This window comes from Babylonia areolata, chromosome 2 (genome assembly GCF_041734735.1).
Source record: "Babylonia areolata isolate BAREFJ2019XMU chromosome 2, ASM4173473v1, whole genome shotgun sequence".
Classification (NCBI taxonomy): domain Eukaryota; kingdom Metazoa; phylum Mollusca; class Gastropoda; order Neogastropoda; family Buccinidae; genus Babylonia; species Babylonia areolata.
This window is the reverse complement of record NC_134877.1, coordinates 45,925,976-45,941,408: the sequence shown is the minus strand read 5'-3', so window position 1 is coordinate 45,941,408 and position 15,433 is coordinate 45,925,976. Positions and strand designations below refer to the sequence as shown.

General features: G+C 45.9%; 1 protein-coding gene across 6 annotated transcripts in view; it reads left to right on the top strand.

The window, feature by feature from the left end:
* Positions 1-101: 101 nt before the first annotated feature.
* Positions 102-15,433, top strand: part of LOC143301937 (chitinase-3-like protein 1) — a 22,080-nt gene continuing 6,748 nt past the window's right edge. The window contains exons 1-7 of one of the 6 annotated variants that reach the window (XM_076616405.1): positions 510-644; positions 3,896-3,985; positions 4,964-5,022; positions 9,689-9,819; positions 12,139-12,347; positions 14,187-14,298; positions 14,851-14,975. In XM_076616405.1, the coding sequence (XP_076472520.1) occupies positions 4,968-5,022; positions 9,689-9,819; positions 12,139-12,347; positions 14,187-14,298; positions 14,851-14,975 (632 nt within the window). In that variant the 5' untranslated portion in view covers positions 510-644; positions 3,896-3,985; positions 4,964-4,967. Of the gene's footprint in view, positions 124-509; positions 645-1,133; positions 1,357-2,797; positions 2,887-3,895; positions 3,986-4,963; positions 5,023-9,688; positions 9,820-12,138; positions 12,348-14,186; positions 14,299-14,850; positions 14,976-15,433 lie in introns of those variants that run through there. The other 5 variants (XM_076616414.1, XM_076616438.1, XM_076616424.1 and 2 more) reach the window with 5 other exon arrangements.

Here is a 15,433-nt window from a genome sequence, read left to right as displayed (position 1 = left end):
TCAACTGTCAGTTCAGTTGTGTTGCTCAAGGAGGTTTCACTGCGTTCGGACAAATCCTTGTACGCTACATCACATCTGCCAAACAGATGCCTGACACACACTATTCCGTCAGCTTGCCGCGGGGTGAGGTTGTTCAGTGCCGGGGTCTTGATGTTGGTTGTGAGGGTTTGGTTGCTCGAGAGGGCGGAGTCCTGTTGGTCCTTTCATTGTCACTGTGCTTTATCCCGTTCGGGAAAACCCTTTCTTTCATTGCCGTCATGGCAGGTAGAAAAGAAATCGTTGTGTCAGCCTTGAAGATCGAGTGCAGGGTTTTTTGGGGAAAGGGGAGAAAGGAGGGGCAGGAAGAGTAGACTGGGGTTGGATGGCGAGATTTTGTTGTGTATGTGCGGGTGTGGGGGTGGGTTAAGGGCGGGGGTGAGGGTTTGGTGGTGTGTCCTCATTCTGAACGAGGACAGACAAATCTTGTCGCAACTCCTTCAGTGTCGAGTCAGAGCATTTTATAAGGGTCTAAATTTAGCGCAGTTTCGCGCAGGATGGAAAGGGCTGTTATTCTTCCTTGTCGCAGTTCCTTGTTGGTGTGTGCGACTTGTGAAAGTCACTTCATTTTAGTCGACAGTAGCTGTGCTTGTTCGCGTGGAGCTCAGGTTTGTTGTGGACTTTCCTTTGGTTGCGTATACTTTTTAAAACGACAATCCAATCTTCGCTGGTTATATTCGTTTAACAGTGATAGGTATTGCTCACTTAATGTTCCGTCTCCACTCTTGACTAGTTATGGAACAGCGTTGTTTTTTAGTCGTCGTTGCCTATGTTGGTTGGGCATTGGACTTATGATCCAGTTTTCACCAGGCCAGTGGTTCGAGGTCCCGTTTCGGCGAGGTGTTGGGGAAATATAGAGGCACTTTACTTCAAGTATCCCCACTCAATCCAGTGCCACGGTGAATGGATACAGTGAAAAGACTTCGGGTTGCGGGGGATTGTTGTAGCGGCTTAAGGGAGAGAACTGGGCCCCACCTTACAATGCCGAGCCTGGTAGATGTAAATTCACGGCTGGCCGTTCTGTGAAAGGCTGCGGGACCTCAATTTGACCTCTTAATCTTGTTAAGAATTTATCAATCTGTTGCGTCGTAAGTTGTGCAAGAAGACAACACTCTACTTTCAACCCAGCGTACATTGATGTGATAGCTGTGAAATATCTTGAAGGAAACTTTCGCATAGAATTAATGTCGATCGTTGACGGTTGTAGCTCGGTCACAAACCTTCATGCAGTAAGTTAAAGCGCTCAGTGGGTTTCATGGTGTTTTTCATGACTCACTCACCACACGAGCTTTTGGTGAACTCAGAGAAGAAGCCACACTGGTGAGGTTCTGTTTTTTGTTCTTTTTAGCTGGCGGTGGCTCTGTTCACAGTCACAACTTCTGGTCTGGTTTGTGGCTGGCTGTAGAGAGACAGCGTGAAAGTGCCGAAATCCCGGGTGCGCAATTATAGAGAGGGAGTCTGAATGCAGGGACAGCGTAACAGTGCTGAAAATTCCCCGGGATGCAATATTAAAAGGGGGGCCTCTGACCTAGTTGATGGCTGAAGCATGCAGTGGAATAGTGGGACAGAGCAGATAAATTGCACCGGGACGCAATATTGAGGGGGATGAGGGTAGGGGGGGAGGTAGTTTTGTCACAGTGTGGCTGTTTTAGGTTTTAACATGTTTATGATGTTATGTCAAGGCAGTTGCGCAGTTTCCTTCAGTGTTTAAAATTTATTGTTTATTGACAGTTGTATGCGATCAATATCAGTGCGACCGCCCCCACCGTCCGTCGTCTCTCTCTCTCTCTCTCTCTCTCTTTCTCGCTCCCAGTGACACTGAAACAGGGCTATTGACTGTACATGGGGAGATACTCAAACCAACCTCGAGACGTGAACCCGTCTGATGTACAAGATACATAATTATCATGACACTAAAACGCATATCAAATCTGCTTTTAGTCTTGGTGGCGGTGTTGACCCTTCAACTGTGATTTCATTTTCTTAAATGTTATGATTATCTTACTGAATATTTTCCTTTTATATCATTGAAATGTTTCACTTTATCTTAAAATGTAATTTTTGTTTTCTTACCTAAATGTTTTCTTTTAACATGATAGTTAATATGTATGCTGTGATCAAGGAATGGTGTGCCAGTTGCTCATTCGTTTTTTTCGGTTTTATCTGTTGATGAGCATTTGTCTTTTTAAATGTTATTATTATCTTACTGAATATTCTCCTTTTTATAATGATGAAACGTACACATACGCGCGCGCGCTCGACATGCAGGCACGCGCGCGCGTGCGCGCGCGTGCGCATACACAAAACGATGCATGCGCACGCACGGACACACACGCAACACACACACAGTTGTTACACTCTGAATCATAATGTAATAGTATCTTACCCACATGTTTTTCTTTTTTGCATAATAATTGATGTGTGCATGGTGGTAAGTGATGGGTGTGTCAGTTGCTGACGGGCATTTTATTTTAAGTGAGCCTAAAGAAAATTTTCTGTTTTTGGTTGAAGCAGATAATAAAGTATTTTGAATTGAATTGAATCGAATTGAAATGAATTATTTACTGGCCTACAAACTATCAAACCATGATGACGTATGTGACTACTGCGCATTAATTTTCCTCATCACATGACAACACAACCGGAAGTGTTTTGTTTGTTTTCCTCATGACAGGAACGTCAAACTGTGTGTCACGCGCTTGTTGGGGAACTGAATCGTGTCTGTTATCACCTCGGACAGAAACCGTTTAGTCACCCCGAGGAGCGGAGTGTGTGCGTGCATTCCGACACATCGTGTCGTGAACCAATTTGATTCGTCGCTGTTCTTTGTCTGCAGCCACTGCTCTAAAAGTAAGGTGGATAGCGCATGCCTCCTTTGAGCCCCTTTGCTAAAGTGTTCAATAATCCATTTTGCTACTCGTGTCAGTACAGCGCGAATCGGTAACTTCATATATGTAGCCGAGCGCTCAGCTGGCTTCACGACTAGTTTTCACTTGCTTGCGGCGTTCTTTAAGCTGACATTCCTTTGTGTGCCACCAAAGCAAGTTTGTGCTACGTGTCACTGCACTGTTTTCCAGTAATGAGTTTGGTAAATAAACAATTGGCAGATATCAATCAAGACACAATAATTTGGCATGTCGTGGGGGCAAGCATAAGACGATTTCATCGAAGATACACGGTTACAATTCAGAAACCACCACCATTTAGCAGACGACTTCTCAACCGACTGACGGCCGGATACGAGTAACAATATGGCGTCCAGTTGGTATCAGCTTTCCTGGCCAATGAGCTATCCATCTAATTTTTGGTTAGTGGTCTGCAGCGAGAGAAAGGGAGAGAGCTGGACAGAGCATGACACTACTGCAGTTAGTGAATACGGACAGGGGTTTCAGTGAACTTCCTTGTAATACAGAATTATCACCGTTGCTCAGCCGGCACTTCTCCTGACATGACGTGGACTGAACAGTCAATAATGAAAGCATATGAATCATTGGTCATCCCCCCCACCCACCCAGCCCCCATTCCCCACTCACCTCCGTCCCCTTTGTTGCGATAGGAAGGAATGATGAGGGAGGGGATGGTCTATGTGGGAGTTGGGGGGAACTGAGGAGTAATACAAAGCGAAGTCAGTAACTGGCCAGTGTATTTAGGCGACGCCCCTACACGAACAATATGACCTGAAAAGGATATAGGCCTAGCTGCTTGGTTCGAATCATTGAATTGTTAACAAACAAACAAACAAAAAACTATCGCACCGTCATGGTATGTCATTTCGCCATGGGCTACGTAGCAGATGTGTGTGTGTGTGTGTGTGTGTGTGTTTCGACTAAAATCGAAATTACTTTTCCAACCTTTACAGAGCCCCATTGGACAGTCGATTGGTTAAAACGTTGGACTTCCAATCTGAGTAAGGATCCTGGTTTCGAATCCTGCTGGCGGTACGCGCCTGGTGGGTAATGGTGGAGACAGAGTTTTCTGTATAGTACGGAGTGGGAGAAGGTCAAACAGAGAAATTCACACAATTCTGCTGTACAGAGTCAGAAATCGAAGAAAAAAATACGTCACAAAAAAACAGAATATCCTTACCCAACTCATCGTGCTAATCACACTGACGCAATTAAAACCACTGCTTAATTTGGTAATGAGTGAAGAGAGTGACGATAACTGCCTGTTCAGACAGTGATGAACATCACTCGATCCCTCAGGTAAACAGATGTGCAGACCACCCGCTAAGGTGTTTCTATGTTTCCATAACCCATCTGACTGAATGTGCGTATTTGATTCTCTGCATGCATGTACACCTGTATAGGACTCAGGCACAAGCAGGTCTTCCGACCAATAATGTTATTATTATGCCTACTCTGTTTCAGAAGACTAGGGACTTCACCAGACACCTCAGAAAAAAAAATGAAGGGGTGTAGGTTGTATAATGAAAATGAAATATCATGAATGAGCGAAAGTATAATTATGGAGTGTTGCTTAGCCCGTCTTGGATTTATTAATGATATCGTTCACTTTTGAAATGAACTTGATCAGAAAAATAATGCAGTAAGTCAGGGTCGGCATGAGCAAAGGCAATATCTTTGTAGTCCCAAAGGACTCGGAGGGTTGGGATACCTAACTCTGAAGCAGGGCAAATCTGGCGTGTTGACAATTCCTGATCGAATTGAAGCAACGAATGCCTACATTTATTAAAGAAATACTGTTTCACATGAAAACGAAGTTGTTGGGGTTTTTTCTTTTTATCTTGCATACATTGCTCTGGCTGCCAATGGCAGTGTGATAGTTTTCATTTGTTTTGTGTGTTTTTTCGTTTACGAGTTAACGATGCATTAATTCGAGCTGATGCTTATTGACTGGAGTTGTTTTTATTTATCTTTTTATTCAATTATTCATTTATTTTTTTGTTTTTGTACCTGATGTGCAGGATCATGTGGCTCACAACTGTCATCGTAGTGTTGTTCTGCAGCCTGTGTGTTGCTGGAGGTAGGTTGTTCACACACGCACACAGACACACACACACACACACACACACACACACACACACACACACACACACACACACACACACACACACACACACCAAAAGCCAACACTGAATAGGCTGATTCAAATATAATGACAATGTTGGCTATATTCAGTCAGCTGATGCTCCAACACGGGTTACTCTCTCTTCTAAATCATTGATAGATCGTATTTCTGTCATCACAAATCAATATTCTACAAGTCTGCGCTCCATAACCTACAGTGACTGCAGTGACCACTTACCTGTGTGTCTCGCCTGGCTGTAAAAAAGGTATAAAGATTCCGAAACCTGGACATAAACTCATTACCTATAGGTGTTTTGCTAATTTTTATAGTCATTCATACTTGACTTAGCTCAGTCTTCTCTTGAATTTTACCATGAAACATTTATTACTGTTTAAAACAAATATGCACCATTTAAAACCAAAAGAGTTAGACATTCCCCCGAGGCCCCCCTTGTTAACCGATGAATTTCTGAAAGCTGCACAAGTAAAGGATAACCTTCTGAAAATGAAACAGTTTTAATTTTTTAAGAAACAAAAAAAGGAATAAAATGACTGCAAAGCTTCGCGCATGTCACACACTCCAGAAATCTGGGCAAGCCCAAAAGACAGGAGACGTGGACTTTTAGGGTCGACACCGCGCAACACACACTCCCAAGAAGGACGCAGAAATCCGTGTACGATTTTACAACTTTTATTCACACAATCACACACATATGGGTACAGGACCTACTTCCTAAGCTATCCCCAAACCCAAACCCTCACCCCCACCTAACTCCAAACCACCCCTCCTTAACCCACCTTTAACCCCCACCGGGACAAAATCAAGAAACGAAAGAAAAACGAACCAAACACATACACACTCGCACATTCACTGCACAAGCGGCAACGTTCATTGAACTCATCTGTCACTCGTTGACGGACTGAAAAATCCCTGCTCCAGGCTGAGAGTCGAACGCTAACTACAGTCTCTCCCTCGACGTCCAGCTCACCCACAGAGCACCCCACCAGATGAGTCCGGGAGGTCGCGGCAAGCAGGGCAGGCTGCGGTCGAAGGTCAACGCCGAGGGACGGTCTGGATCCCCAGGTTGCGACCCCAGGGTTTCGTGTCAGCGCTCGGCTCCTCAGGTGGAAGACCCCGAGGGGCGACCTCGGAGCTGGAACAGCAGAGCAGTCGATTTGCCGCTACTTGACAAACAAGCAAACAAGCTGGGGACGGGGATAACCCCCTGTCAGTACCAGTCCATAACCGCATAACCCTATGCGCGTTGGGCGACCTAAGAAGCCACAGGTTGTGCTCTCATTCATTCAACAAGCACTCTAAGGCAAAATAATGCACAACCACTGTCATACACCAATCGCACGACAACATGCATGCCTGGAAGTGAGGGGTCCGGAACCTGCCAGGGTACCGGCCGTCGCCCTACTTATACCGTGGCACAGGTCAACCCAAGACTCGAACCCCAAACCTTGTGCCGCGCATCCTGAAGCACGCTCCCACAGCGCTACGCTGCCAGAATCGAAGGCCCAATCAAGGTAACCTCCCTTGCACAAGCAGACATGTTGGAACAGAACATTCAAAAAGGAAAAATTATGATAGCGTCAGCACATGGCTGCCAAAGCCATTCGGATCACAAGCAGAGCAATTAAAGTGAACAAATTAATACACAAACTCTTCCAGTGCTCGGTCCATACAGGGAGAGAACTCAGTAACCTATTATTGCCACAATAGCTTACACGGAAAACACTATCTTCTGACACGCTGCTACCAGCGGCCACTTACGCAGGGTTAAGGACCTATCGAAACACAGTATTTCCCCCAACGTCTCCCTCACATTCCCGATACTAACATTAGCTTGTAAGCTTTACATATCCAACGTACACTCTGTCGAACAAATTACGGAGATTATACTATTCCCTCACACTTCCTCACAAGCGTATTAATATAAACTCAAACCCGTAACACACGGAATGATAATTATAACACTGGACCGTTACACGACAGTCTGTAACATCAGGTAATCGTAACCGTTTCATAAAGTGACCCCAGCCACTGTCCAACCCACAGACCTCCCAAAAGTGGAAAAGACAACTAAAGACACTCGAAACAGTTACCGCCTGATACAAGGTTACCTCACGACAGCTTGTGATGGGCGAAGGTGGTGACTTGGGTGGGACCTTCAGCCGGGCACTGCAGCCTCTGCTCACCGGCTCGCTAAAAATCAGGCAGAGGTTCTGGCTGGCCAAGAATTCCTCTCCATCAGCCTTCCGGGCCTCTGCCACAAGGTCCGCGCTCTCTGACGTCTCAGAGTCAAGTCACACCTAATCACAGTCAGCTGCAGCCAGGTAAACGGCAGGTGAGCGCGAGTTCTGCACTTGGCACGCTAACCGGCCAAAACACACATTGCACGCACTGCACTGCAGTTGCAGTCATGCCAATGTGACAAGAGCCCTCTCGCTCCTACAGAGCGGTGTGTGCACGTGCTGCACAACTCTTACACAGGTAAAACGAGTGTGCACACGCTTTTACCAAACCAAGAATATGTCAGAAAACGTGATCTAGAGAAACTGGGATTCGAACTCCCAACCATCGGAACTAACACCACTTTCACCGGCCACTGAGCCATACCAAATCGCTCGCACTTCCGCCTATACTTCCGCAGCAACGAAAGGTTGGGCTGATCCGTGACAGCGCATCTAAAAGGGAATTCTCCCGAAATCTGTTTTCTGCCAGATCGAACAATCACTCAAAATCGATTTGGGAAGCCATGAATACTCTTACCAGAAAGAAAAACTGATAAAGTGTCCGCTGACTCAAACAAAATTAATATCGGTCACATAATCACCATTTTAAAGTGTTTCTGACTTATCAAAACAAAAAAACAAAAAAATAGAGAGAGAGATCCCAGTTTGATAATCTCGCATCACCGAAAGATTTTTGTAATTAAGAAATATTACTTCAGATCTGACCATTCTACCAGTGGCAATATTCGACGTTTACATTTATCTCATACATCTGAAACAAACGGGGATGCGTAGTCTTGATGGCACCAACGGGAAATGTATGAAATCTAGTGCTCCCATCATTGCTGCTTCTTTATTAACTTAATCATGAATCCTTGTTTTGATAAAAAAATATTTTCCTGACCTTCATAAACAGGCAAAAATATGTCCACTGCAAAAATCCTGAGACGAAACTGATCCTTCAAATGATAAGCCCATTTCAATAGTTTCATTTCTATCAAAACCCTTCGGAAAACAGATTTGTAAGTACGATTTGCTCCGTCATAATCAGTCTGGGTTTATAATGAATTACTCCTATCATGATATATACCGCACTAAGTAATTTTGTTGATGAATGGCTTATGAACATCAACGACAAGAAATTCACAGCAGTATTGTTTAAAAAAAAATGTAAAGCAGCAACAACAATAACTGATCTGTTTTAACACACTCAGTACGGCCAGTCCTCTCTTCTCCTCTACAGAGACCCCTCGGATGTCCAGTGGGTGTCTGAATGACCCAGCTTTTAGCTTCCGTCGTCAGAACTGTGGTATACTTTGTCAACATTCACCTCTTCAGTATAAGAGCGTTCCGCTTGCAATATTTTGATGATGGTAATTGGGATGAAACGCTGAAGTTAACGTCGTCTCTTTCGCCGTTCGTATGGAGAGAGTTAAACTTGCCTTTTCCTTTAAACTGTCCCTTTTCAATAACTTGAAATAACTGCAGGTAACTTAGTATAAAAGCATTGCTGATGGATTTATTTATGTTCAAGTCAATAAAGGCTTGTTTCGTGTTTTTTGGGGGGTTTTTTTGGTTTAGTTTTTTGTTTGTTTGTTTGTTTGTTTTTGTTTTTTTCTCGGTTCGTGTATGTTCGTTCTATTCATTTCTTAGTGTCTCATTATGTGAGTTATGTATGTTGTTTCATTTATGTCAGTGTATTTTAGTAGCATGTTTGTTTTTTGTTGGGGGTGGGGGGGGGGGTTGTTTGGGGGGGGAGGAGGAAGTGGGGCGGGGGGGGGGGAGAGTTGTATATGCATGCGTATGCCAGTATGTGTGTGATCTCGCATGGGATCTATTGATTTTCCCTTTTTTTCTTTTCTTTTTTTCCTATTGGCTCGAGTGTTGGGTTTCATGTCTATCTTGTTTCAGTTTTTTTGCTTAACTTTGTTGTTGTTGTTTTTTCTTTCAGTGCGTTTATACGTTTCTTTTTACCCCGGGGCTGGTTGAAAAAGGCATGTTGATTGCTTATCCCATGTCCCTTGCTCAATAAGATTTCGTTACGTTTCGTTTCGTTTCGTTTTGTTTCCTCTCTCTCTCTCTCTCTCTCTCTCTCTCTCTCTCTGACAGTTTCTCAGTATCTTTCTTTCTCTCTATACCTATCTCTTTCTCTCACTACCGCCCCCCCCCCCCCCCCCCCCACTTTCCTTCACACACACACACACACACACACACACACACACAACACACACACCACAACACACACACACACACACACACACACACACACACACACACACACACACACACACACGCACACCTTTCTCCACTTATTTGACTCCATGCCCTTAGTCTTCCCACTCTTTTGTCTTTCTGTTGCCACTGACCGGGTACCAACCAAGGCACGCCCACCGTGTCTGTGGAACCGAGCCGCTCGACTTCCAACCACACTGCAGCAGCAGCAGCCACGGCAGATAGTGGCCGCATGGTGGTCTGCTATTACACTCCCACCAGCTACTTCCATGCCAGCATGGTATGGACGTGGAGATGGTGGGCAGAGGGGGCGTGGGGGCGGGGGGAGCAGGGAGCGGGGGAGGGTAAGGGAGGGGGCTTTGGAGGGTGGGGGGGCGCGGTTTGGTAGGCGTGAGGGAAGGGATAGCGGGGTAGGGGTGAGGGGGAGTGTTAAGAGGGTGTGTGTGTGGGAGGGGGGATGTGGGCGGGGGGGTGGGGGGGGGGCATGACAGTCTATTGCCTATAAAAATGTTCCGCAACTTAAAAAGAACAACAACAACAACAGCAAACACACACACACACACACACACGCACGCACGCACGCACGCACACGCACGCACACACCCACACACGCGCACACACACACACACACACACACACACACACACACATTCTTCACTTCTTCACTGCATGATTTTCTGATGAGCTTTTTCTTCTTATTTATCTCGTTTGCAAAGAGAATCAGTTTGACAGTCGAGTGTCAATACCGCGTGATTTGCTGATAGCTTTTTTTTTTTCTCTGTTAGTTTCGTTTGCAAAGTGATTCAGTTTCAAAACAAATGAAAAAAACAACAACAAATTGTCGTGTAGTGAATAGAGTTAAGTTTGCATTAGTTTTCATTGGCGTCGAGGCTAGATTTGGTGAATGATAGTTTGTAAGTTTGTGTGTCTTTAACCAGCAGGTTTCGTAAATAACGGCGCGAAGTTGTAAGTGTGTGTAACCACACTACAAAGTTCCATGATGATATATCAGAGAGCACAAGAAACATTAAAACCATACTTCCTGAACCTTTTCAGGTGCAGTGGAAACACTACACACACACACGTACAAAACCCCCTGTAGGTGCAGTGCTAACACTAAACCCACACGTAATAAAACCCCTGTAGGTGCAGTAGAAACACTACACCCACATGTAATATAAAACCCTGCAGGTGCAGATAAAGCACTACACCCACACGTAACAAAACCTCTGGAGCTGCAGTGGAAACACTCCACCAATATGTAATAAAGAAAAAATTTTAAAAAACTATAAAAACACTACACCCACACGTAATAAAACCCCATCAGTTATGGCGAAAACACTTCTCCCACGTGTCACAAAACCCCAGCAGGTGCAGAGCAAACACTACTCCCACACGTCACAAAACCCCAGCAGGTGCAGTGCAAATACTACTCCCACATGTAACAAAACCCCATTAGGTGCAGTGGAAACACTACTCCCACGTGTCACAAAACCCCAGCAGGTGCAGAGCAAACACTACTCCGACACGTCACAAAACCCCAGCAGGTGCAGAGCAAACACTACTCCCACACGTAACAAAACCCCAGCAGGTGCAGAGCAAACACTACTCCGACACGTCACAAAACCCCAGCAGGTGCAGAGCAAACACTACTCCGACACGTCACAAAACCCCAGCAGGTGCAGAGGCAAACACTACTCCGACACGTCACAAAACCCCAGCAGGTGCAGAGGAAACACTACTCCCACACGTCACAAATCCCCATTAGGTGCAGAGCAAACACTACACCCACACGTCACAAAACCCCAGCAGGTGCAGAGCAAACACTACTCCCACACGTAACAAAACCCCAGCAGGTGCAGAGCAAACACTACTCCGACACGTCACAAAACCCCAGCAGGTGCAGAGCAAACACTACTCCCACACGTAACAAAACCCCAGCAGGTGCAGTGGAAACACTACTCCCACACGTCACAAATCCCCATTAGGTGCAGAGCAAACACTACACCCACACGTAACAAAACCCCAGCAGGTGCAGAGCAAACACTACTCCGACACGTCACAAAACCCCAGCAGGTGCAGAGCAAACACTACTCCCACACGTAACAAAACCCCAGCAGGTGCAGAGTAAACACTACTCCCACACGTCACAAATCCCCATTAGGTGCAGTGGAAACACTACTCCCACGTGTCACAAAACCCCAGCAGGTGCAGTGCAAACACTACTCCATAACGTCACAAAACCCCAGCAGGTGCAGTGGAAACACTACAACCATACGTAACAAACCCCCAGCAGATGCAGTGGAAACACTACACCCACACGTAATAAAAATCCGGCAGACGTAGTGAAAACTCTACACCCACACGTAACAAAACCCCAGCAGGTGCAGTGAAAAACTACACCCACACGTAATAACCCCCAGCAGATGCAGTGGTAACACTACACCCACACGTAATAAAACATGCAGGTGCAGCGGAAACACAACATCCACACGTAACGAAAGCCCAGCAGGTACAGCGGAAACACGTAATAAAAGACCTCCACAGGTGCAGTTGAAAACAATACAGCCCTCACTAAGCATGTTTCAATCCCTTGCAGGTGCCCAGCCATGCGTGCACGCACCTGGTCTACGCCTTCGGAAGCCTGAGCGGGGGCAGCAGTCCCAGCATCACCACCCCAACACCCGGGGTGAAGTCTATCTGGGAGACCCTGGTCGCCAAGAAGCGCAAGAACCCCGGACTGAAGTTGCTCCTATCCCTGCAGCATGGCTTTCCCAACGTGGTGGGGCCTCGCGGGACGATGCAGCAGTGAGTCCGTCTGTGTGGAGATTGTTGATGATGATGGTGATGATGATGACGATGATGATGCTGATGATGGTGATGATGATGATATAGATACTACCTATATAGCCGCCTCTCCTCAGTCGGAGACCAAGCTCAAAGCACTTCACAAACACGAAGTCGTTTGCCACAACAGGCTGCCTGCCTTGCAGTGAGTCCGTCTGTGTGGAGATTGTTGTTGTTTATGATGATGATGATGATGATGATGATGATGGTGATGGTGATGATACGGATACTTATACAACACTTGTCCTCGGTCGGAGACCATGTACCAAGCTCTAAGCGCTTTGCAAACATGGAGTCATTTGCCAGAAAAGGCTGCCAACCTGGGTAGAGCCGACTGACACCTGAATGAACGAATAAATGATGATATGGATACTTATATAGCGCATGTCCTCGGTCGGAGGCCAAGCTGTCAGCGCTTAACAAACACAGGGTCATTTGCCACTAACAACAGGCTGCTCACCTGGGTAGATCCGACTGACGGCTGCCATTGGGCGCTCATCATTCCGTTTCCTGTGTCATTCAGTTAGGTTTCGTTCACGCATACATACACACTCAGACATGTAACATTTTACGTTTATGACCGTTTAGGTAGCCATACTCCGTTTATGCTGGGTATATTCTTGTTTCCATAATCCATCGAACGCTGACATGGATTACAGGATCTTTAACATGCGTATTTGATCTTCTGCGTGCTTATACACACGAAGAGGGTTAAGGCACAAGCAGGTCTGCACAAAATGTGGACCTGGGACATCGGAAAAATACCCACCCTTTACCCACCAGGCGCCGTCACCGAGATTCAAACCCGGGACCCTCAGATTGGAAGTCCAGCGGTTCAACCGCTCGGCTATTTCGCCCGGCCGTCAATTGTTGATCGTGATCTTTGAATTGTACTGCGTTGCGTTGTGTTGCGTTGTATTGCATTGTATTGTATTACTTTTTTCACAACTGATTCATCTGTATGAATTTAAATTCGGGCTGCTTTCACTGGGAAGAGCGCGTCGCCACAGTGCAGCGCCATCCATTTAAAAAAAAAAAAATTTCTGTCTGCAAGTGTATGTTTTGCTATCAAAATAGGTTGTTTGTTTTTTTCTTGTCGCTATGGGTTCTTGCACGTGGGTTAAGCGCATTCTACGGGACCTCGGTTTTTCGTCTCATCCGAATGACCAGCGTCCAGACTACCGTTTAGGGTCTTGTGCAAGGGGAGAAAATTTCTGGCGCGTGTGTATTCAGATTCTGTTGCTTCCTTAGTAGATGCGTTGCCATTGGGCCAACAAGCCAACAATCCAACCTCCACCACCACCACCACCACCACCACCACAACAACAACAACAACAACAACAACAACAACAACAACACACACACGCACACACACACACACGCGCGCACACACACACACACACACACACACACACACATACACGCACACGTACACACACACACACACACACACACACACACACACACACACACACACACACACACACAACACAACACAATAGCAGCAATTAACAGAGAAAGTCTACATAGACGATTTGGTATCAGGTGAATCGGGATCACTCATTTAGTATAGACGAATCGGGAATGGGCAAAATTTAATGGGGATGACATCCTGTGTTGACGTAAAACCCACCGCTTCCCAAGATAGCCTCCCTTCCCTGCCTTTTCTTTGTCTTCAGTTTCTCCAATTTTACAGTCATGCATGCGTGTGAATGACTGGTGTGAAAGCGCTTGGATTTGTCTCTGCACAAGATTCAGCGCTATTTTCATACGAAATATCATTACAATTGACGTGTGCAGGTTTGCAACCAACTCCGTGGCGTTTCTGCGGAAATACGGGTTTGATGGGGTGGACATGGACTGGGAGTTCCCAAGCAGTCAGCAGAAGTTCGCTTTTGCCACTTTCTTTGAGGTAAAGCGTCTGTGTGTGTGTGTGTGTGTGTGTGTGTAAGGATGCACGCGCTTGTGGGCCGCGTTCGCTGAACGAGGCCTGTTTTGTTGTTGTTATTGTTGTTGTTTTTTGCCTTCTATTGATGCAACTTTCATGTCAAAATATATTTTAGTGTAGGCTACTTACTTACTGGTTGGTTTATGTTCATTCCTTTGTTCCTTTCATTTTACCACAGTGTTTTATTCACACCTTGGGCTGTTAGCCGTGAAGGCCCTGAACAGCGCTTCGTAGGTCAGGCATATGCTCTCTCTCTCTCTCTCTCTCTCTCTCCTTATCTCTTCTTCTTCTTCGTTCGTGGGCTGCAACTCCCACGTTCTCTCGTATGCACACGAGTGGGCTTTTTACGTGTATGACCGTTTTTACCCCGCCATGTAGGCAGCCAAGCTCCGTTTTCAGGTGGTTGTGGGTTTGGTTTTTTTTCTTATAAAAGCCGGGTGTGGTGTATTGAATATATGGAGCAGTCTGCACACTTTGACACCTTGAAACTGAAAACGGAAAACTGAAACTGTGCAGTTGATGCGCTCCGCCATTGACGCTGAGGCCAAGAGGAGCGGAAGGCCCGCCTTGCTTCTCTCCCTTGCTCTACCCAACAACGTTTACGTGGCCGACCGAAGCTACGACCTTCGCACAATATTTGCGTGAGTCACGTGTGATGATGGTGGTAGTGGTCATACTAAAATATTGATGATAACAACAGTCAAGACGGACGACGAACGACCATGACGACATCATCGTTAACCATGACGGCAACAAGAACCATCACAGCAACAGTAGAAATAACGTGACATACAATGACAGCTCCAACGGTAGTGAAAATTCCAATGATACGAATAACAGTGTATGCATCTGTTTGCCTACCTGTCGATCTGGTTATTTCTCTCTGTCTGTAAATCTGTCTCTCTTTCACACACGCACACAACCACATCCGAATTTCACACGGAGAAATCTATCTGTTGTGACAGTGAAGATTGATACGCACACACACACACACACACACACACACACACACACACACACACACACACACACACACACACACACACACAGATAACGATGACGATGATGATGGTGGTGATAATAACGATAGCGATTCTGT